The 22,198-nt window shown below is 60.6% G+C and overlaps 1 protein-coding gene across 1 annotated transcript; it reads left to right on the forward strand.

Moving 5' to 3' along the window:
- The first annotated feature begins 5,944 nt into the window (after nt 1-5,944).
- Nucleotides 5,945-21,552, forward strand: PPP1R9B (protein phosphatase 1 regulatory subunit 9B). The gene is made up of 10 exons (XM_030297027.1): nt 5,945-7,807; nt 11,584-11,716; nt 13,066-13,186; nt 15,104-15,208; nt 16,503-16,638; nt 17,264-17,416; nt 17,537-17,590; nt 19,049-19,278; nt 19,667-19,763; nt 19,947-21,552. The coding sequence occupies exons 1-10, from the start codon at nt 6,425-6,427 to the stop codon at nt 19,998-20,000; spliced, it is 2,466 nt and encodes an 821-aa protein (XP_030152887.1). The 5' UTR covers nt 5,945-6,424; the 3' UTR covers nt 20,001-21,552.
- The last annotated feature ends 646 nt before the right edge of the window (nt 21,553-22,198 follow it).

Genomic DNA, 22,198 nt, shown 5'->3' on the forward strand with positions numbered 1-22,198 from the left:
AAGGCTAGCATTTGTAAATTCTGTTTGTTAGATGATTCTCTGAACTTTTCTTATTTCTAAAGAAACTTTTCAAACTGAAATTATATACGTCGTGTATCATATATATGATATATGAGATCATACGTATCATATATGAGATCATACATATCATATATGATATATCTCATATATCATAGATATCACATATATCGTCACACTTCTTTTTTTAGAAAGAAGAGTTTTCTGAAATAGAACTGCTCTGAAGTGGCAGGATTTGTCCCCTCGAGGTCACCCGAAGCACAAGGTGTCGAAAGGCAGGAGAGCTGGCCTATGGAAGTTGTACCTATGCCAGGTGCCACACCAGGCTGAGCCTGGCAGAGCCAGGTGGGAAAGGGGCCGGCATGGGCAACATTTTCTTTTCCCTGACCCAGAGCAGGTGAGGCAAAGGCGGATGGAGGAAGGGAACTCTGAGAGCCGGTCTCCTCCTCAGGCACCCACTGCACAAGATCCAGAGAGCAGATGAAAAACAGAAGCCACCATCCAAACACAGGAATGTATATTATTAGCAGTTGGAGCAGGCACTGGCGTCCTTCGAATCTGCTGCCGACCAACTATATTGCCCAATCCTTCCGGTTAATTTTTTTCTTTGACCTCCCTGCATGTCTCTGGAGCTCCCACAGCTATGGCTGTCTGCGTTGCAAAATACATATTTACAGGCCCTCTAAGCCTGGCTAAATATAGGCTTTCTTTTAAAGCAACTGATGAGTTGGAGAAATCTTTCTTCTGTCCCATCCCTTCCCCACTCCCCAACACACACACACACACACACACACACACACACACACACTGACTCTCCTTCCACCCGTGGGCCCCAAAGGACCCCTGTCCTTGCTTAGGCAATGGGGGACTCTTGAGGCATCAACAGCAGGAATGAAAAACCCTTTGGGAAGTGGAGAAGGGAGGTCACTTTCACTTCAGGGATGACCCCAAAAGATCTGGAGGACCTTCAGGCAGGGGGCGTTTATATTTCAGAAGTCCACACAATAGACCTCAGAAGGAGGGGCGCCCTGGTGGCTCAGTAGGTTGAGCGTCTGACTCTTAATTTTGGCTCAGGCCATGAACTCACGGTTTCAGCATCAAGCCTTGCATCAGGCTCTGGGCTGAGCGTGGAGTCTGCTTGGGGTTCTCTCTCTCCCTTTCCCCCTTCTCTGCTTTCTCTCTCTCCCTCTCTCTCGCTCTCTCAAAAATAAATGGACATTACAAAAATTAATAAAAAAAAAATACAGCTTAGAAGGAAACAACAGGGGCACCTGGGTGGCGCAGTCGGTTAAGCGTCCGACTTCAGCCAGGTCACGATCTCACGGTCCGTGAGTTCGAGCCCCGCGTCAGGCTCTGGGCTGATGGCTCAGAGCCTGGAGCCTGTTTCCGATTCTGTGTCTCCCTCTCTCTCTGCCCCTCCCTCGTTCATGCTCTGTCTCTCTCTGTCCCAAAAATAAATAAATGTTGAAAAAAAAAATAAAAAAAAATAAAAAAGAAGGAAACAAGAGGCTGGAAGCTTCATAAAGACCCGCACGGATGGGGCGCCTGGGTGGCTCAGTCGGTTAAGCGGCCGACTTCAGCTCAGGTCATGATCTCTCGGTCCGTGAGTTCGAGCCCCGCGTCGGGCTCTGTGCTGACAGCTCAAAGCCTGGAGCCTGTTTCAGATTCTGTGTCTCCCTCTCTCTGACCCTCCCCTGTTCATGCTCTGTCTCTCCCTGTCTCAAAAATAAATAAAACGTTCAAAAAAAAAAAGACCCGCACGGAGATGCCAACGTGGACACCCAATTTTGGCCACACCTGCTCACACATGTGCACACACCTCCATACATGTTCAGATGCACATGCAGGCAACAACAGGAGACTTACCAAGCTCCTACTTTGTGCCAGGAGCTGTTCTAAATGCATAAAGCACTCACAGAACTCATTTAATCGTTAACACTCTGAGGTTGCTATGTTTTCTCCAGTTTACAGATAAAGAAAGTTGCTAAAATCCCTTAACTGGCAAGTGGCAGGTTGGGAACAAAGACAGTCTGGCTTCAGAGCCCCTGTTCTGCCTGGCTCCACAGAGAGTGGGGGAGCCCCAGGGTCCCCTGTGCTCAGGAGACTCACTCAGACATACAAATTGAGCTTTCTGAGGAAATTAGGCTTAGGGAGGGAAAATGACTAACCCCAGGTCACCCGGCAAATGCACGAAGCTATGATTCAGTTCAGACCTTTTGAACCACAGCCTAGTCTTTCCTCTAAAACCGGGTAAGTCACTTCCCTCTGCCTGTGTCTCAGTCCTTCTCACTCCCCTGGGAAGCGGTCAACCAAGGGCCACTAAAGCACCCCCCCCCCCCCCCGCAGCAGCACCGACATCCTGGATTTATGTTATGTGAGAACACACACGCCTTTCCCAGCAGCTTCCTATCTGCTGAAGCCCCTGGCAGAGGAGGACAAATGAACGGGAGTGATTGGGGCGGGGACCACTGGCTCCCCACAAAATGGTTGAAGGGCAGGGTCTAGGTCGGCCTCTGCTCAGATGACTGTGGCCACAGAAACACAACGTTCACAGGCTGAGTCTCAAGGCCCCAGGGCTGGGAAGAGAAGTCAGCCTTGGCGCCCAGCCCAGGCCTGAGCCCAGGGCACTGAGGGCTTGGGACTTATCACAGATCTCCCTGCCTTCATCACCCGTGACACCTGGTGTTTAAAACTGGCCAGCCTCAAGGAACAGTCTCAGGGGGCCCTCATCAGATCTGGGGCTAGGTGGAAAATGGGGAGGGGCTCTCTCAGAAGGGTCAAGGGCAGATGATCTCTCCCTGTAGAAGCCCCCAGCCTTTTGATCAAGAACCCGGAAAGGCATCTCCTTCCCCACATACACTACTTTCTGTGTTCCAGCTACTTTATTCTGTTTCTCTTCTCAGAGCAGAGACACCGAGTGACTTTCCCAAGGTCACAGAGCTGGCAAGAGAAAGAGCCCCGATTTGATCTCTGACAGCCTAGCTCCTGGGTCAACTTTGGGAACCGCCTCACCCTCTCTTCCAGCGCAAGGTGAAGAAGGAACTTCCATTTATAAACATTTTTTTTGTAATGTTTATTTATTTTTGAGAGGAGGGGGGGGCAGAGGCAGAGAGTGGGAGACACAGACAACAGAGCAGGCTCCAGGCTCTGAGCTGTCAGCACAGAGCCCGACGTGGGGCTCGAGCTCATGAACCGCGAGATCATGACCTGAGCCGAACTTCCACTTAAAGACCACCAGACAACTTGGCCATCAAGGCCTTCTCCACACAGGACTACAGAAAGAATGATTAAATTACCGTGGGGGGTGGGGTGCTGATCCGAAGGAGAGAGGTGAGGATTCACACGGTGACAGGATGGAAATTAGGTTTAAATCTTTCCATTTGGATGGTAACCCTTCCAAAAGTACCCTCACTGCAGGGGGGATTACTGCTCCAGACAGGCAGGGAGGGGGATGGAAGAGATTACACCCCATTCCCCACCCGTCTAGCCTAATCTCACAGGCCAGCCGGCTTGGTGCCTGACCCCAGGGAAGGAGTGATGGTAAAGCATTTACTGCTCCTTAAAAGCTTCTTCGGGAATTCTGGCTGGGGGTGTCGCTGAGCTAACCAGGAGCCCATGAAATAATAATCCCGCTCATTAGCCTCAGCCTTCCAAGCTCTGGGCTGACTCCACCCTCCTACATCCCAAAGCACTTAAAAGGGTTTCACCCTTGGAAGTCTCAGGACGAGGGAGATCCAAGCACCTCGGTAATCCAGTTTGCCCCCATGCTGCTGCTGCTGGAGGTGTTGGGGGTCCCAGGGTCACTGGTCCTGACTGCTGGTTCTCAGCTCCTCCTCCCACCCTTAGAAGCCAACTTCCCCACCTGGCCAGAAGCGTGGGCCCAGACCCCTTGGGCTGGGACCAGTTAAGATGACTCACCAAAGGGTGTGGGAGATTCTGGGCAGAACACCCAGGGGCCTGCGCCCTCCTCCAGTCCACACAAGAGTTTCTGGGGACACTGTCCAAACTTCCATCCCTCAGCTAGGTGAGATTTCTGTCTCACCCAACTTCTACAGAGGGGTCGGGGGACCTTCGAGGGGAGGCAGGATTCCAGCTCCAGACTGGAACTTGGAAACCCAAGTCCCAAAGCTTGTTCTTTAAAGAGGTCTTCTAAAAAGGGCTAGGAGGGAGGGGAGATTGAGGATGGTTTCTTCAGCCTGTCCCATCCCAAAGTGTAAAATTGCCAGCGGGGGGGGGGGGGGCAGGGGGGGGGGGGGGGGGGGGGGGAAAGGGCAGAAAAGAACCCGGGCAGCTGGGCAAAGGAGGCAGGTGTCACTGGAAAGCCTGAGGTCTGGGTTCATTTCCGGTTCCTGCTTGGAGCCCAAATCTTCCCTCTCCCTTAGCCTCTGGATCCAGTCCTGTGGTTCCTGGCCCCTCCCTGTCCCAACATTCAGGATTCCCAGGCAGCTTCCCACACCCCATCCCCCATGCTCCTTTGCACGTGTTAACCGGCTTATATCCCCGCAAAACCCACACACACCCCTACAGTGGAGGGGTGGGAGGATCCCCTACAACAGCCCTTCTAGGCGAGCTGGAGAGAGAGTGGGAGATTGGGAAGAAGAGGAAGAGGATGGAAGAGAGGAGGGCGGGGGAGGAGGCAGAGACCGCAGGAAGGCCTTAGATGCAGGAAGCAGCTGGGAGTGGGGGGAGGCTTTGTGCCTGAGTCGTTCCCTGGGTCCTAGGGTCCACACTGTTCAGCATTTTCTGGGATCTGTGGAGTGAGGCAGCGCATCTGGACCTGTCATGGTCTATTGGGTGGACATTTACTCCCAGCCCTGGCAGCTGGGGATGGGTAGAGGGCAACCCAGGCTCCTTGTTGTATATGTGGGGTTGGGGAGAGCATCAGAACAACTTTCTGGGTTGCTGGGACAGGGGATGTGCAGATCACTACCATATTTCTCCCTCCCTCCCTAACACACACTTGCACACAGTGGCCAGGATCCTTTAGATCAGAGACCCAAGCTAGACCTCTCACTGCTGAAACTTTGGCCCCAGGCCTCCAGAATTCCTCCTCCCAAACTCCTTCTTGTTTGAGAGGCAAGAGTGCCCTAGCAGGGGCTTGAAGACAGGGATTCCGCCCCCTCTCTTGCAGCCTGGGTGCTGGGCAGGCTGACACCCCTTTCAGACTTCCAAAGGGCAAAGGCCAGCTTTGGGCTGCCACCTGGGCCATGAGGACCATTTCCTTTCTCCTTTCCTCCTCCACCACAAAGCCAGCAACACTGGACCCAGCTTTCACACCTGAGAGAGCGCAAACGGTTCTACACGAGAATTTGTGAAAATGCAGATTCCTGCGCCGGCTTCTGAGATTCTGTTTCACAAAGTTTGGAGGAGGGCCTAGAAATCTGAATTAAAAAAAAAAAAATTAAGTGCCCATAGATTTTGATGCTGATGGTCTTGAACCCTACTGGGGAACTCCAAGGACCATGAAGGATCCTTTGCCCCGCCCCACTAATCTCCCCTCACGTTTGGAATGGAGAGGGGACCGCACAGAGACCACTGGGGCTGGATTGCCTCCCCGCACCCAATATTTGGTGGGGGTGTGCTTCTGAGCGTCGGGATAAGCCGCAGGCAGAGGTTGGGATGGAAGGGCCGAAGAGGACAGGCCGGGAACTGGGGTCAGCGTCAGGCGGTCGGCGAGGGACCGGCAGGGGAGGGGATACGTTCGGGAGGAGGGGAAGGGGAGGGCTCACAGACTCCGGCCCCGGAAATCCGATCCCTTTAGGACCCAGAGGTGCCAGTCCCCCAGCGGCGGCGGCGAGAAGGGCAGCCGCTCGGTCTCGGGCAGCCGCCGCTCGGGCAGAGCCAGAGAAAGACCGAGGCTCGGGGCGCGGGGGGGAGGGAGGGAGGGAGGGTGGCGCGGCGGCGGAGCGGCCCGGGCCGGCCGAGCAGCCATGGGCGCCGGGGTGCCGGGCCCCCCGAGAGCCGAGGCCCCCGGCCGGGGTGGGGGACGCCCGGGCTGCCAGCCCCGCTGACACCGCCTCGGACGATGTGAGCCGGCGCCTCCGCCGCTGCTTCGCGGGCAGGGCGCGCGGTCCCACCGGCCCCGGCCGCCGCTTTTCTAATTTGGGTGGGGGCGACCGTAGCAGGCCGCTCTCTTGGGCTTTGAAAGAGGGGCTGGCTGTCTGTGGCAGCTGGATTGGGGGAGGCGACCCACACAGGGCGCTCGGAGATTTTTTTTTTCCTTTTTTTTTTTTTTTCTTCAAGCGGGGTTAACTGTTTTTGGCAGCTTGGTTTGGGGGGAGCCTAAAAAAGGCCTTCCGGGGTTTCTTTTCTCGGGGGGGAGGGGGGCGGTGGTCCCGACTTGGCCAGCCGCCTGTTGGAGGGGGGGAGCGGGAAGCGAGGGGATGCGCCCCCGTCTCCCCCCACCATGATGAAGACGGAGCCGCGGGGGCCCGGGGGTCCCCTCCGGAGCGCCTCCCCGCACCGCAGCGCCTACGAGGCGGGCATCCAGGCGCTGAAGCCGCCGGACGCGCCCGGGCCCGACGAGGCACCCAAGGCGGCCCACCACAAGAAATATGGCTCCAACGTCCACCGCATCAAAAGTATGTTCCTGCAGATGGGCACGACGGCGGGGCCGCCGGGCGAGGCGGGCGGCGGCGCGGGCCCCACCGAGGCCCCGCGGGCGCCCGAGCGCGGCGTGCGCCTGTCGCTGCCGCGGGCCAGCAGCCTGAACGAGAACGTGGACCACAGCGCCCTGCTCAAGCTGGGCACCAGCGTGTCGGAGCGCGTGAGCCGCTTCGACTCCAAGCCCGCGCCCTCGGCGCAGCCCGCGCCGCCGCCGCACCCGCCGTCCCGGCTGCAGGAGACGCGGAAGCTGTTCGAACGGAGCGTCCCGGCGGCCGCGGGCGGCGACAAGGAGGCCGTGGCGCGGCGGCTGCTGAGGCAGGAGCGCGCCGGCCTGCAGGACCGGAAGCTGGACGTCGTGGTGCGCTTCAACGGCAGCACCGAGGCGCTGGACAAGCTGGACGCCGACGCCGTGTCGCCGACGGTCAGCCAGCTCAGCGCCGTTTTCGAGAAGGCCGACTCGAGGACCGGCCTCCACCGTGGGCCCGGGCTCCCCAGGGCCGCGGCCGCCGGGGTTCCCCAGGTCAACTCGAAGCTGGTCAGTAAGCGGTCCCGGGTGTTCCAGCAGCCGCCGCCGCCGCCGCCGCCCGCCCCGTCGGGGGATGCACCGGCCGAGAAGGAACGCGGCCCTGGAGGGCAGCAGCCTCCGCAGCACCGAGTGGCCCCTGCCCGGCCGCCCCCCAAGCCCCGGGAGGTGCGCAAGATTAAGCCCGTGGAGGTGGAGGAGAGCGGGGAGTCGGAGGCCGAGGCGGCGCCCGGGGAGGTGATTCAGGCGGAGGTGACGGTCCACGCGGCCCTGGAGAATGGCAGCACCTTGGCAACCACAGCCAGCCCCGCGCCCGAGGAGCAGAAGAAGGCCCAGGCGGCCCCGGAGGAGGCCACGGCGACCGTGGCTGCGCCTGAAAGAGGGGTGGGCAACGGCCGGGCCCCGGACGTGGCCCTCGAGGAGGCGGATGAGTCCAAGAAGGAGGACTTCTCGGAGGCAGACTTGGTGGACGTGAGCGCCTACAGTGGGCTGGGGGAGGACTCTGGGGGCAGTGCCCTGGACGAGGACGACGAAGAAGACGAGGAGGATGGGGAGCCCCCTTACGAGCCCGAGTCGGGGTGCGTGGAGATCCCGGGGCTCTCGGAAGAAGAGGACCCGGCCCCGAGCCGGAAGATCCATTTCAGCACGGCGCCCATCCAAGTAAGTGAGCCCCCCTCCCGCCCCCGCGCCGCCCCTGCCACGTGCACGCCGTCGCCCCCGCCTCGCCAAGCCGGGTTTGGCAGGCTGAGTCAGCCCCTGCCACCCAGCCCCCTTCCCAGAAGTTACCACCCTGAGGGGGGCGTGGGGGAGTTCCAGCTGTTTGTCAGAGGGGCACGATTTTCAGGCCTGAGACAGGACGGCCTGCCCCGACCTGCCCTCAGGTTCCTCTGCCTGCTACCTCGCCCAGGCTCCGCCGCACCCGCATCCTGGGACACCTGCTTTCCCTTCCTCTCCCAGACGCGCTTCCTCCGGAGGCTGCCTAAGGCTGGGACTTGGGGTGGTGGGGAGGTGTGCGTCTGTGTGTGTGTCCTCAGGAGACCCTCCCCACATCGGTCCTTACTCCACTCTGGGCAGGAGAGGTGGGGGGAGCTTAGAAACACCCCCCCCCCACCCCCACTTTTCCCCTATAGAGGAGGGAGGAGCCAAGAACTTCCTAAAACGAAGGTGTAGGGGACCGCAGCCCTTCATCCTGTCTGTAGCCCCCACCCCAAGTTTGCAGAAGTGAAAGAGGGAAGCAGGTCTATGAGGGTGAGCTGGGCCGGGCCCATGTGACTGGGGGTGGGGGAAAGGTCTGGCGCTGGGGCCCTGTTTCCTGGGGTCGGTGCTGGGCCATCTGGGGAGGTGGACGTGTTGGGTTCCACAGGGAGCAGGCACCTTGCCTGGCCCATGAGGGGGCTGGGCCTTGGACTGGGCACGAAGAGAGGGGGTGGGGCTGGGAAAGCCCCCAGGATGCCTGGCAGCTGCCCACATGCCTTTGCTCTTGGCTGCTCAGTAGGACAGACTCTCATGGCCTTGGCAAACTCCCAGTGCTCTTGCCACATTCTCTGGGTGCCCTAAAAGAGGGATGGGAGCTGCCCCTTTTGGGGGTCTCAGTCCCCCCCCGCCCCCCACTTCCCCACCATCACTCTTGGTGATTGGTTTGTGGCTTGTGCCAGTGCCCTGAGCTCCTCAGAACAGTGCCGATGGGGTCTGCGTAGGGGGACATCCCTGGGAAGAATTAAGAGTCCCAGGTCACCACCCCCCACTTCCTGCCACCCTCCAATCTTGGCTAGCACATCCAGTCTAGATGGCTCTTTCTCACCACCCCAGGCTCAGCTGTGCCCAGCACCAGGTCTGCTGCAGGGGGGTGTCCGGGCCCCTGTACTCTCCTAGGCCTGGACCCTGCCTTTACCCCTCCCCTGCCAAGCCCTCATCTGTTTGCTTGAAGTTTCCATAACTGCTCTTGGACACTGAAGCTGCCCAGGTTTCCTCCCACCCCTCCTATCGACGGCTGCCCCTCTCCCACCTCCCCGCTCCCACCCCAGCAGAGGCCTGAAAGGTGCCACTCCAGCCACGCCATCCCTCCCCCATCTGGGGCTGCGACCTTACGTGTCCTTTCCCAGCCCTCCCCCTCCTGAGGGCGACAGGATCCTGGATGGTCTGGAAGGAAGATTATGGTGTTTCTTGGGACCCGAGGAGGAGGTGGGGACCACGGAGGGAGTCAGGACCCTCCCATCCCCAACCAGTTCTCTGAGTGGCCTGATCCCTTCAGAGGTGGAGTTTGGTTTTTCAGTCCTGGGCCTCTGACTGTCTATATTTGACACCTTACCCTGATTTTTGGGTAAAAAATAGCACATGATTTGGAGCAGTGTTTCCCGACTCCCTGGTGACCGTCGCTCGCAGGAGTGTGGGAGCCAGTGGTCTGTGGTGCCGCCGTGGTATGTGTGACTTTTGACCTTGCTGGGGATTTCCTCCTCCCCACCCTGGGCAGTGGGTCCCTGTTTTTCCCCTTTCCCTGCCCCCACTCTGCACTGACACTGATTGGAGGGTCTTGTGTCCTACCGATGACCCGGTTGTTGCCTCTACGGAGGCTTCTGCTGAGGACAGAGAGCCCGATTCCACATGGCCAGTTGGGGGCGGGGGACTGGGCCTTCTGATAGGCTCAGCACATCGTGGTGGGCAATGTGAGGGGTGGCCTGGGGCCTGGGGTGAGGGTCAAGGGACTCGTGCAAAAGTGGGCCAAAGGCGATTTGCGAGGCCCGGGGGCATGAGTGCAACGGGGACGAAGTCACGGGTGACCCACCTGCCAGGGCCCACCAGGTGGAGTCTCATCCTGCCCAACCACTGGCCAACCCGAGTGACCTTAGCGGCAGACCTGGCATCTTATTCTGTCTGCAGACTGGGTGGCCCCTCCCTCCAGGGGGCTTGGAGGCCAGTGGCCAGATGTCAGGGGGCCACTGCACAATTGACGATGAGCGTTAAGGGCCTGAGCTCGAGTTTCTCTGATGCAGCGAAATCGAGGGGAGTGAGTTAAGTGACCACAGGCCCCTCCCAGCTGCACTTCTAATCCTATGAAACCCCACCGTGGGAGCGAGGCTCCGGTGGGGAGTGGAGGATGACACCGAGCGAGCCCGAACAAAGGCTGGGACACAAGTCTACTGCCCGCCAGGGTGCCCCTGGGCCTGCTCCTGGAGGAGAGAGGGCCCCGGCAGGGGCCTCGGGGGACACGGTGCTCCACTCCAGCTGCTCAGGCCTCAGGCCCAGCCGTCGGATAGAGCTGCTCCCACCCTTCCTCGCCCCCGCTTAGCTCCAAGTGGTGCCAACCTGTCGCTGCAGGCAACGAAGCATGAACGCGTCATGGTACCCCAAATGGTGCTCATTAACCTCCCACTGGGGGTACCCCCGCCTGGACCCAGAATTAGGCACTCCCACAGAGCCCCTGCCCTAGCTTCTCTGTTCTCTGGGGGAGGGTCGGAATTCTCCTTCTCACAGAGAGCCACAGGAAGGAGACAGCAGAGGGTACAGGGGCCGACAAGGTAGGGCTGGCCTTGGGGCCTCCCTGCAGGCTGGGCTCACTGTGGACCACGTCAGAGAGGCTGCTGCCTGCCCGGGCTCCTTGTTGTCACCAGGGCCCTGAGCCTCTGGCCTGGGCCTCCTAGTGCACTGGGGATAAGGGGCACGCCTCAGAGCTGCTTCTCTGGAGGGAAACTGAGGCCTGGCCATGCAGGCAAGGCCACATGGGCCTGGCGTTCTTCCCCCCACCCTTCCCACCTCCCGTCACCTGAGGGGCACCTCAAGTAGAGGGCTGCCCTTTCTCCATGGGGCTGGGGTGATCCTGCCTGCCTCCCTCCCCCACCCCAGCCTCAACTTCAAGTTCAGGTCAGCTGGGGCCTGGGGTCCTGGGTGCCTCTCTGTCCCATTCTCTCCTCCTCCCTCCCCTCTCCCTGCGTCTCACACCCGCTCCCCCTTCTCTCCCCATCTGGCAGCCTCCCAGATCTTCTCCATTCTTACTCCCCTCCTCCGCTTCCCCTCTGCTCCTGCTCAGCCTGTTCTTTCGACTCTCCCGGACTCTCCCGCTGCCGTCTGTGTCTGCCCTTGTCTGGCTCTCTGGGTCCTCCTCTGTCTCTTTCTGCCCCAGTCTGTTAGTCTGCCTCTGACCTGGCCTCCTGGGCTCCTGAGTCTGACGGTTTCTCCAGGGTTGCCCTTCCTTTCCTTCCACAGCAGCCATGCTCATGCCCAGCTGGGGCTGCAGGAGAGAGTGACGGTGTGGATGGGGCGACGACGTCCCTTTGTCTCTCGCCCCGTGGACTCAAGCGCTAGCAGGCCCTTCCCTCCGAGCTGGGGTCATCTTGGGGCTGGGGGAGGCCTGGAGCAGGCCAACGGGTGGCCTCAGCCGGCCCTGGCGGCCTCTCCGCACCAGCTCTGCCCTTGCCCTCTGACGAGCGGCCCCTCTGCAGGTGTTCAGTACCTACTCCAACGAGGACTACGACCGGCGCAACGAGGACGTGGATCCCATGGCCGCCTCCGCTGAGTACGAGCTAGAGAAGCGGGTAGAGAGGCTGGAGCTGTTCCCTGTGGAGCTGGAGAAGGGTGAGACACGGCCGCGGGGTGGGGGTGGGGGGTCTCTCCACTGGCGCCAGCTCTGCCCTGGGCCCTGGCGTGGGGTGGGGGTGGGGGGGCTTCCTCGGGGACTTTGGTGTCACCCCTGCCAGCGCCCCCAGCCACACGGACTCCATTGCGGCCGGAGCTCCCACCACCGACCCTGTCCTGCCCCACTCTGTGCTCACTCAGCCCAGCTGCCAGGTCCCCGGGGGGGCGCTGGGGGCTGGGCTCTGGGCACTGTGTGGGCCTCGCGCTGATGGGAGGCCAGCACTGATGGGACACTCCCAGCCAACTGTGTCCTCACAGGCTGTCATGGGTGCCGGGCAGGGATGGGAGGGGCCGCCGTAACAGCATGTAGACTCAGGTCAGTGGGGTCCCCGAGGAAGGAATGCTTGCATTGAGCTCTGAAGGTGGAGGTGGGGGGGTGGGTAGAACTCAGGAGAGCTTGCAGGAAAGAGAAAAGAGAGACTCGGCTAGATTTTGATCACGAGGGCAAGGGGGGTATGTGGGGCCTCGTAGACCACGTGGAGGACAGGTGGTCCCCGTGGATGGACCGGGAAACCGTGGCAGGGCATGGGAAAGGTATTTTAGAAAGACCACCACAGGCTGTGCTGTGGGGAGAAGGGTCATAAGTGGATGGGGAGAGACCACAGTGGTGTGGACCAGACGATGGCTGTGTGGAAGTAGGTGCCTCCTTGCGAGGCAGAATCTGCAGGATCTAGAGGTTATTTGGCCCTGGCTGAGGCCGTGAGGGGGGAGGGAGGAATCCAGGTGACTCCCAGGCCCCAGGAGGGAGTGGCAGACGGGAAGAGCCTGTTTGTGGGGGAAGATAAGAGTTTGGATGTCAGAGGCCCGTGAGACAGGAGGGGGGGCAGCTGCGGAGAGCAAAGCGGGAAATCCCCAGTCATTGAGGCTGTGAGTATGGGTGAGTCTGTGTAGAGGAGACCAACCCCATCGTGGCCACCCCCACGCCATCCCATCCCTCTGCACCCCTCATCTGCATGCAGAATTGTCTCTGGCCAACCCCCCGGGCCACCCTCGGCCTGCCTTGCTGCCCAGTGGTTCTTGGGGGTGGAGAGCACAGAGCAGGGAGTGACCCACGAGCCTCCTGGTTGGCTTGACAAAGAGAGCGGAGAGAACGGTGTCCCTTCCCTAGTTGCGGACATCCCCTGAGTGCGGGGCCTGCTGCTCGGGGTCGGGCCGTGCCCTGGGGTGAGGTTGGAGACTGGGGTGGGGGGTACGTCTCTCTCTCTCTGTCCCCCTGCAAGCCCTGGCTGGAACGCCTCACCCCACCCCCACCTCCCAACACCAGCCTCTCACGACTTTTTGCTCCACAGACTCTGAGGGCCTGGGCATCAGCATCATCGGTATGGGGGCCGGGGCGGACATGGGCCTGGAGAAGCTGGGCATCTTCGTGAAGACCGTGACCGAGGGTGGTGCAGCCCATCGGGACGGCAGGTACCGCCTCCCCCTCCCCCACTGGCTGCCAGCTGCGGGGCGGGCCACTGTTTGTGTGGGGCTCAGGTATTCCTGGAGCCTTACTGTGCTAGATGCTGGTCCAGGGGGTACAGCGCCGAACACAACTGATGGGACCCCTGCCCTCAAGGCACTTACGTTCTTTGGAGGGGGGCTGCACGGAGGCATCGTACGTCCTGGCTTTCGGTGTGTGTTGGACCGCGGTAGGGAGAGCACAGGCATGGAGGTTGTGTTCCTGGCGGAGACCTCTGAGCTTTTTGATTTTCACTTAGCAAATACCGAGTCTCTGGCTCTGTGGGCGGGGCTGGAGCCAGCCCTGGGGTGTCAGTGATGAGGGCCTTGCCCTCAAGAAGCATGCAGTATGTTGAGGCAGACGGGCATCCAAGTGGACGCACAGAAACCACGGGAAAAGTAGCACAGGGGTGCCACGAAGGCATCAAAAGGAGGACTTGTTCTCTCTGGCTCGCAGGGAAGGCTTCCTGGAGGAAGTGACATTGGAGCTGAGACCTGAAGGATGAGCAGGAGTTAGCCAGGCTGAGGGAGTAGAATGTGCAGCAGGTTCCAGGAAGGGGACTGAAAGCAGGCGGGTGTGGCGGGAGCATAGCAAGCAAGGGGGATCCAGGTGCGTGGTGTGGCTAGAAAGACTGGTGGGCCGTGCCTGGAGGGGAGACGCTCCTTGTGTGCGTGCGTATGCATGTGTGCGCATGGGTGCTCTGCTTGGCGTCTGAAGCTGGAGGGGTCAGAAGGTTCAGGGAGGGCCTCCTGGAGCCCCAGGCAGCCCAGTGACCCCACTGTGGGCCCCTCCACTATGTGTGTGTATCGCAGGGGGGAAGTGGGACGGGCTTTAGAGTGTCCCCGGGGTTGTCGGAAGTTGGAGGTTGATAATCAGGGGTGCCTTGTGGTGGTACCTCCCAACCCGGACCCCCTCAGTGTGACAGAGGTGAATGGGTGTCCCTGTGAGGGCTGGGTGACTTGGGGTCATGTTGCTGGAGCTTGGGTTGCCTCATTCAGGGTGCTGCTGCCTGCTGTGGCCCTGGGAGCTCGGGGGGCAGACAAAAGGAAGGTGACGGTCTCCGCCCTTTCCCTTACCCCCTCATTTGAATTTCCAGAGCCTTCCCTGTGGTCCTCATTTGGTGGTGTGGGAAGTGTGTGCCCATGTTGAATGTGGCCACACGTGGGGCGTGCGGGGGTGAGCTCTTCACAATAGGCCATTTCCTCCATTTCCGCATAGGAGGCCGGGGAGAAGGCCTGGAGCTTGCAGGGAGGTGGGAGTGGAGGAAGGAGGTGGCCAAGGGTCCCGCCAGTCCCTTCGTCCCCCTCGGCAGGCTGGGCCGGACACCCCCGTCTCTCTCCTTGCGCCGAGAAGCAGGGCCCCTCGTGCCACACCGAGAACGTGGTGGGGGCTGTGTCCCCGTATGAGGGTGCCGTGAGCCTACGGGCCAGCACGTGAGCACTGCAGTTTGCTCCGCTACATGGGTCTCGGGCATTTGGGAGCCACTCGGCAGACCCGGGTCTGTAGACGTGGACTTAGAAGCGGACCGTGTGTCACCTATGCTTCGGGCCCCCGCCGGCGTCCGTGGTGGTAATGAACTCTGGATGCTCTACACCCGCTCTGTCGGGTGTGACGGAGGAGGGACAGGGGTGTGATTGTCGCAGGACGTGTGCCTGCCACCACTCCTGGTCCTGCGTGCCCGTGTCTGCTTTGCCTGCCCGGGTCTCCCTGCCCGCTGGTGAGTCTGGGACGATACGGGATGCTCTGGCCTCATGCGTTTTATGCAAGTAGACAAAGTACCAGGGCCCAGCGGGGACTGAGCCTCAAGTTTCGGATGGGAGGGGGACCACCTCTACCTCAGCTCTGGTTCCCCGGTGACCCCCGCTGACCAGTGTGGCCTCTCCCAGGATCCAAGTGAATGATCTCCTTGTGGAGGTGGATGGCACGAGTCTGGTGGGAGTGACCCAGAGCTTTGCAGCCTCCGTGCTCCGGAACACCAAGGGTCGAGTGCGGTAAGGGCCCGGAGCAGGGGGGGCTGGGTGGGGGAGGTGGGAGCGGACGGGAGGTTTGGCCCTCATCCCGGCACTCAGCCCACCTGGCCGTACCCAGGTAAGGTTCTGGGCAGCCCGCCTTATTTTTTTTTTTTAATTAAAGTTTATTTTTATTTATTTTGAGAGCGAGAGAGCAAGCGGGGGAGGGACAGAGAGAAAGAATCCCAAGCAGGCTCTGCCCTGTCCGTGCAGAGCCCGATGTAGGGCTCGAACTCACGGACCCTGAGATCGTGACCTGAGCCGACTCCAAGAGTCAGATGATTAACCGACCGACCGAGCCACTGGGCGGCTCACCACACAGAGGAGCTTTCATGGCCTCCCTCCCCAAAGGAATTGCTGTGCCCGTATCCCTACCCTACGCCTGCCGTCCTCTCCCAAGCCCCTGAGTACTGCTGGCCACCAGCACAGGCTTCAAGGCCTATGGCCCACTGCACCTCCAAACTGGCCTCTTGGACTTATTCTTCCCCTGCTTGTCCATGACTAACTCACCAAAGAACCAAGATGTGCAGGGAGAATGCCATCCAAATTGGAGTCTCCCCCACCGGGCACCTACCCCATCCTTCTCTCTCACCCACTGTGTAATCCTGGCCGACTCTCCTCCCCGGGCCTGTCGGTGAAGGGAGCTGGGCTAGGAGCTCCTTACGTCCCTCTCTGGCATAACATTCGGGGACCACTCCCTGCCCCCTCCAAGAGGGGCACTGCCCCCAGGAAAGGGTGGTGGACAGAAACAGGATGTGGGTGGCCACGGAGAGGAGGGGCTGGTGCCTGGAAGTTCCACTACTTCCTCTCCATCCCAATCTCCACTCACCATCGTCCCGCCCCTTCCTGAAGCTTGGGGGCTTGGAGCTCACACAAGGCACACCCCCACAGCCCCAGGGCAGGGGAGTGGGGAAGCCGGCTGCTGGGATGGGTCAGGGCCCCGATTTCTCCCCCGGTGGTGGAGGAAGAGCCCCCTGCCCAGGCGGCTTCTGAGCTCCTGTCCCCTGCAGCCCAGCAGGGGGTTTGGCTGACATCACCCCTCCCCCAAAACTGGCCGCGAGGGTTAGCGGGCCTTCTGCCTCTCTGGGGAAGGAAACCCAAGAAGGGCCCCCAGCTCCCCCATTCATTATTAACACTCCACGGCCTCTGGACTCAACCCTCTCATTTCACCTCCCTTGGGAGGGTCCGGGGGGCGGAGGTGGTGCGCCAGCGGGGAGGATGGTGGCATCACCCAGTCGAAGACAGAGGCGAAGGCATGACGCTAGTGCCCCTGCAGATTTATGATTGGCCGGGAGCGGCCAGGCGAGCAGAGTGAGGTGGCCCAGCTAATTCAGCAGACCCTGGAACAGGAGCGATGGCAGCGGGAGATGATGGAGCAGAGATACGCCCAGTACGGGGAGGACGACGAGGAGGTAGGGACTGCCGGCCTGGCCGGTGGCATCATCGCCCCCTGGTGGCTGGATGGAGCATTACAACCATCCTCTGACCCTGCTTTCCCAGGCCTTGTGAAGAAGGCGGGCGCACACCAGTCCCTATCCTGGGGGAGTCCCCAGACGGAGGGAGGACATGCAGACCCTTCCTTCAAAGAACACTTAGTCTTCTGGAAGGGGTCACACTTTCTGTCTTCAGAGACCCTTCCTGCTCCTACAAGGAAAACACAGTTCCTTCAAAGAGTCCCTACTCTGAGGGGAAGGCATACATAGCCTCTACCCTCAGGGGACCTAATCTAAGGAAGGAGATGGGGCTCCAGACCTCAGGGGACCCATGGAGTGAAGGGAAAAGCACAGGCTGTTTCTTCAGGGCTCCCAGTCTTACAGGGGAACTACCTGGGCCTTCAGGGGACTCCCCAGGCTGCTGGGGGCAGACGCAAACCACGCCCACTGGCGTAGCCCCAGTCTGATGGGGGAGGCATGAACCACACCCCCGGGTAGCCCCCCAGTCTGACTTGGGCAGACCGTTGCCAGTCTAAGCCCCGCTCATCAGGGCTGAGGGAGGCCGGGGTGGACAGGATGTGCAGTCGCCTCTCTCCCTTCGCAGACAGGAGAATATGCCACCGACGAGGATGAGGAGCTCAGCCCCACGTTCCCAGGGGGCGAGATGGCCATCGAGGTGTTCGAGCTGGCGGAAAATGAGGACGCCTTGTCCCCCGTGGACATGGAGCCCGAGAAGCTGGTGCACAAGTTCAAGGAGGTGGGAAGAAGGGGGGGGGGCGGTCCCTGGGCTGGTGGCGGGCAAAGGCAGGCCATTATCCCTCCCAACAGCACGGCCAACTCCAGCCGGAGCTGAGCATCTGCCTCTCTGCCCCCACAGCTCCAGATCAAGCACGCTGTGACTGAGGCAGAGATCCAGCAGCTAAAAAGGAAGGTAAGAGCATGGCAGGGGGAGTGGGGTCACTCACCGAGATCTCTAGGGACGCCCCCTCGGTGTGGACATCGAGACACTGGACTCGGGCTTCACGTGACCGTATACGCAGGTGCGTCAGCCTGCATAGGTACACCCTCGGCATCCGTCTCCGAGACACAGAGGCACGACCCTCCCTCGGGAAGAGGGTCACAGGACGCGTGCATTCTCGCAGCCAATTAGAGGCCCTGGTGGTGTCCTTGGGGGCGTGGTGACCAGGGCTGCCCAGAGTGCCGGCAGAGGGTATGGATAGGAAGGACGGGTTGGGGCTGCATCTCTGAGGTGGAGATGATGGGCCACACCCCATGCAGAGCATGAAAGCGAGTCAAAGGTCTGTTCGTGCGTTCAATCTGTAAAAGCCTATAAGGCACCTTCTAAGTGCCCAGCACTGTTCCGGTCCCCGTGGTGGGCAGAAGCAGATTTGATGCCTGCCCTTGTGCACAGTGACGTCTGTGTCCTTACCAACTGACACGGGGCTCTGTAGGAGGAGAGTACAGGGGTGCCGAGCACCTAGAGCAGGGGAACCTGATCCAGCCCGAGTGTGTGTAGGGGCGGGTGGGTGCGGGGGGCAGAGCTGTTGGAGGGAATCACAGGAGACTTCTGTGGGGAAGTGACACACTGAGCAGAGAGCCAACGAGTAAGCTAGGGGGAGATAATGGGGCAAGAGGGAGAGGAGGTGGGGGGGGGTGCATTCTAGGCAGAGGGAACGGCACGGGCAAGGGCCCTGTGGCAAGAGAGAACGTGGCAAGTCTGAGGATCTCCAAGAAGGCCCATGCGGCTGGGGTACGGACAGCAGGTGGCATTTGCCACCAGCAAGGCTGGAGGGGGAGGCAGGGGCTTGAGGCTGAGCGCTGGCGTGGCAGTGAGACCGCGGAAAGGAGGACTAGATTTGTGCGGGTGGGGTGACCGTGAGAAGCGGGAGACAAGGTGGCAGAGGAGCCGGGATTGTTCAGGAAGCCACTGAAGCAGGGACTGGTCAGCAGGGCCAGAGCTGCGGAGGGGACAGAGGGCGATGGCGACCCTCACTGGCCCTGCTCTTTTACACCTACCCTCTTCCTGTGGCCCTGTGAGCTTGGCAAGGCAGGAAGCAGTCCCATTTCACAGATGGGAGGCCGGAGGCTTAAGACAGAAGTTGCCTTGCCGCAGGTCACAGAGCTGGTCAGTGACTGACCCGGGCCTCTGGCCCGCGAGGCACGTGCACGGCGCAGGGGCCCTGGCTGGGGGCTCTGAGGCTGAGCTCCCGCCTCTCCCCACTCCGGGCTCTGGTTCTCAGGCTCGGCCAAGGAGAGTTACTAGTTGGGGGGCAGCGGGCTTCACACCTTGGAGAGGCAGGCGTCCTCCAGAGACTGGCCCCGGGGCCAGGATGGGGGCATTCCTCGGCTGCCTCTGGCCCGCACCAATCCATGGCTGCTCCTTCCTCAGCTACAGAGCCTGGAGCAGGAGAAGGGGCGGTGGCGGGTGGAGAAGGCCCAGCTGGAGCAGAGCGTGGAGGAGAACAAGGAGCGCATGGAGAAGCTGGAGGGCTACTGGGGGGAGGCCCAGAGCCTGTGCCAGGCTGTGGACGAGCACCTGCGGGAGACCCAGGCCCAGTACCAGGCCCTGGAGCGCAAGTACAGCAAGGCCAAACGCCTCATCAAAGACTACCAGCAGAAGTACGTGGCCGGGGCACTAGGAGCAGGGGGTGGGGGTGGGGGGCGGGTCCTGGCCCAGGGTGGACTGAGAGAGGCCTCTGGTGGTAGAACCTCCCCACCGCCACCTGAGTAGAGAGGCAAAGAGCACAGAAGTTGGAGGGCGCCCTGGTGAGGGTGCCTGAGCCCAGGATGACTGGCCACCGGGGCCAGCACAGGCCCCAGAAGCTTTGGAAAGACCTGGGGCCTCCCGACCTAAGAACAGGGGGAGAGAGAGAGAGAGAGAGAGCGCGAGCGAGAGAGCGAGAGCTGCTCAGGTGGGGCTAAGGACAGGGCTGAGGGCCCTGAGACTCCTTGGATGGCAGTCAGACCACACACCCTCACCCATGGGCTGCCCCCTGCTGACCCCTAGGGAGATCGAGTTCCTGAAAAAGGAGACCGCACAGCGCCGGGTTCTGGAAGAGTCAGAGCTGGCTAGGAAGGAGGAAATGGACAAGCTCCTGGACAAGGTAGGCCCAGGGGTGCGCTGGGGGAGGGGACAGCAGGTAGACCCCTCCTCTCAGGCTCCCTGTGGATCCTGGAGGGAGACAGAGTCGTGTTGCTGGCTCGGGGTCCTGCCACCACCAGGGTGGGCAGAGGGGCAGGGCCTGTGCCTGGTATCAGGCCTGACCCCTCTCCCTTTTGTTTGCCAGATCTCAGAACTGGAAGGAAACCTGCAATCACTGAGGAATTCCAACTCTACTTAACAGGAATCACTCCTTGACGGGACAATAATTAATCCCCTCCCATTGTCCTCCCTCCCCTGTCCTCAATACTTCACCCCGCCCCCTACCAGCCTGGGGACAGGTGCCCCGACTCCCCCACCCTCCGCCCCACCTCCCCCAGCTTCAGGGACCAGAGGGCCTGGGCAGACAGAGGTGGCTGGAAGAACGGCCTCTTGCTCGCCCTGCGGGGCTGAGGCACGGAGGCCCAGGGATGCCGAGGGTTTGGCCTGGGTGGTGGATGGACACAAGGACCTGCAGACCATACTGCCAGACTTTACAACCTCCAGCCTTTGTCTCTGGACTGGAATGGGGCTGGGGGCTCTCCCAGCATCTCACCACCTGGAGGCTGCTCCCTGCCCACGGGGCTCCTACGTGGCCCCTGGGCCTCTTGACTTGAGATTCTACCTTCTTGGCCCCTTTCCCCATCCCCCATCATTGTGCTGTCTCTGTTGCATTCTGACCCTCCTGCTGGGAGGGGTTGCCTCCACACCTCCTCCTCCCATCCTGGTCCCTCCTCCCAGGAGGGACAGAGTCCACCCTGGAGCCTGGAGGCTGGGACTGGCCCTGCACTGATTTCTCATGCATCCTTCGGGAAAAGGGGAGAGTCCAGGACACCTGGTCCCCAGCTCCCCCTTCCCTGGGGCAGCAGCCCTCAATTTTTCCTTGTGCCTCCCGACCCCTAGGTGCCAAATAGCCATAACCTCCTCCTGGAACTGTTCTGTGGCCTCTCTGGGCTCCGAGTTTCCTGGCCGAGCCTGGGAATACCAGGGAGGAGAGGTCAGCTTAGGGGGCCTGGCTGCAGCTTAGGCAAGGCGAACATTTCCCACCCACCCACCGGAGAGCCAGGCCCTGCCCTGCCCAGGGCCACACCTGGAAGCCTTGTACTAACATCGCAAATTCCGCCTCGCTCCACCCACGCCCACAGTTTTCCAATGTTTTGACCGGAGGGCAAAATTTTACTACTACTCATCTTTTTGGAGACCAGGGCTGCCCTGCTGGCAGCCTGCTTTCTAAGTGAAATCCACTCCGTTTCCCCACTCTAACCCCAAATTGGGGATTGGACCAAGGGAGGTGAGACCCACCCCCACCCCCACCCCCAGGTCCCCTCCTCTTTTCAGGATCCACCTCTCATTCTGCCTCTTCCTCATGCCCCTGCCCCAGACTGGATTTTTGTTCATTTTTTAAAAACAGACAACCCCCATCACATCCGTTTGGGCTTCTCGACCCCTGTAAATAGACCACGCCATCGATCAGTATTTCTCGCCACCCCCCCTTGCCCCCAAGACGTGCCCCTACCCCCTGAAAGAGCTGGCTGTCTCAGTGCCCAGACCTACGCACTTCTCCTTCGCCCCGGCAGATGGAGTGGGCGGGGCCGCGGGGCGCTTCCGGTTTCTCCAACCGGCACCGCCCCCGCCCCGCCCCCCCGCAGGACTGCGTCTCTGTATATAATATATATATGTATGTATTGTTCCCGGTTTTGTACGGACCATGCCCTCTGTCAAGTCGCCCCCATAAAAGCAGCCCCCAGAGCCTCGCTGACTGGTATCTTGTTTTGTGGGGGAGGGACAGGGTTGTTGGTCTGTGCCCCGTGGTCCCCTCCTACCCGTGCTGCCTCTGACGGTGAGGCTCCTTCTACAGAGATCCCATATATTCCCGCTTCCAGCAAATTCCTTGTCACCATCTCCATCAGCACCCATACATTTTTACCCATTTCTCCTGGTCAGGCCTGGGGTTTCCAGAGAGTTCCTTAGGCCTATTGCATTTCCTCTTTTTAGGAGCCTTCTGAGTTCAGAGAATGGGTTAGATATGATATGGTCAGGCGAGGCGCAGGTCCCTCCCCTGAGAAGTCTAACCTGCTGGGGATACCCAGTCCCTACTCTCACAAGGCACCTTACCTGAGGTACCTGAAGGATCAAAGGTTTCCTAGAGGTGGGAGGGGACATGGCAGAGCAGTTTTGTCCCCCGGGTGCTAGAAAATTTAAGTCGTTCTAGCCCCCAGCTCTGTGCCAGCATGTCTGATTGCTATAGAATGGGTCTGGCAGTCCAGATACCAGGGTTCTAGGATGAGATTTGGTGAAGTCCCAGAGAGTGGAGAGAGCAGGGGGGAGTAGGGCCAAGGCTGGGGCAGTCCCCAACACCAGCCTTAGCCTTGCTGTGGGCGCTGGTGCGTGTATATGTGA

The sequence above is a fragment of the Lynx canadensis genome, chromosome E1, assembly GCF_007474595.2.
Source record: "Lynx canadensis isolate LIC74 chromosome E1, mLynCan4.pri.v2, whole genome shotgun sequence".
NCBI classification, from domain to species: domain Eukaryota; kingdom Metazoa; phylum Chordata; class Mammalia; order Carnivora; family Felidae; genus Lynx; species Lynx canadensis.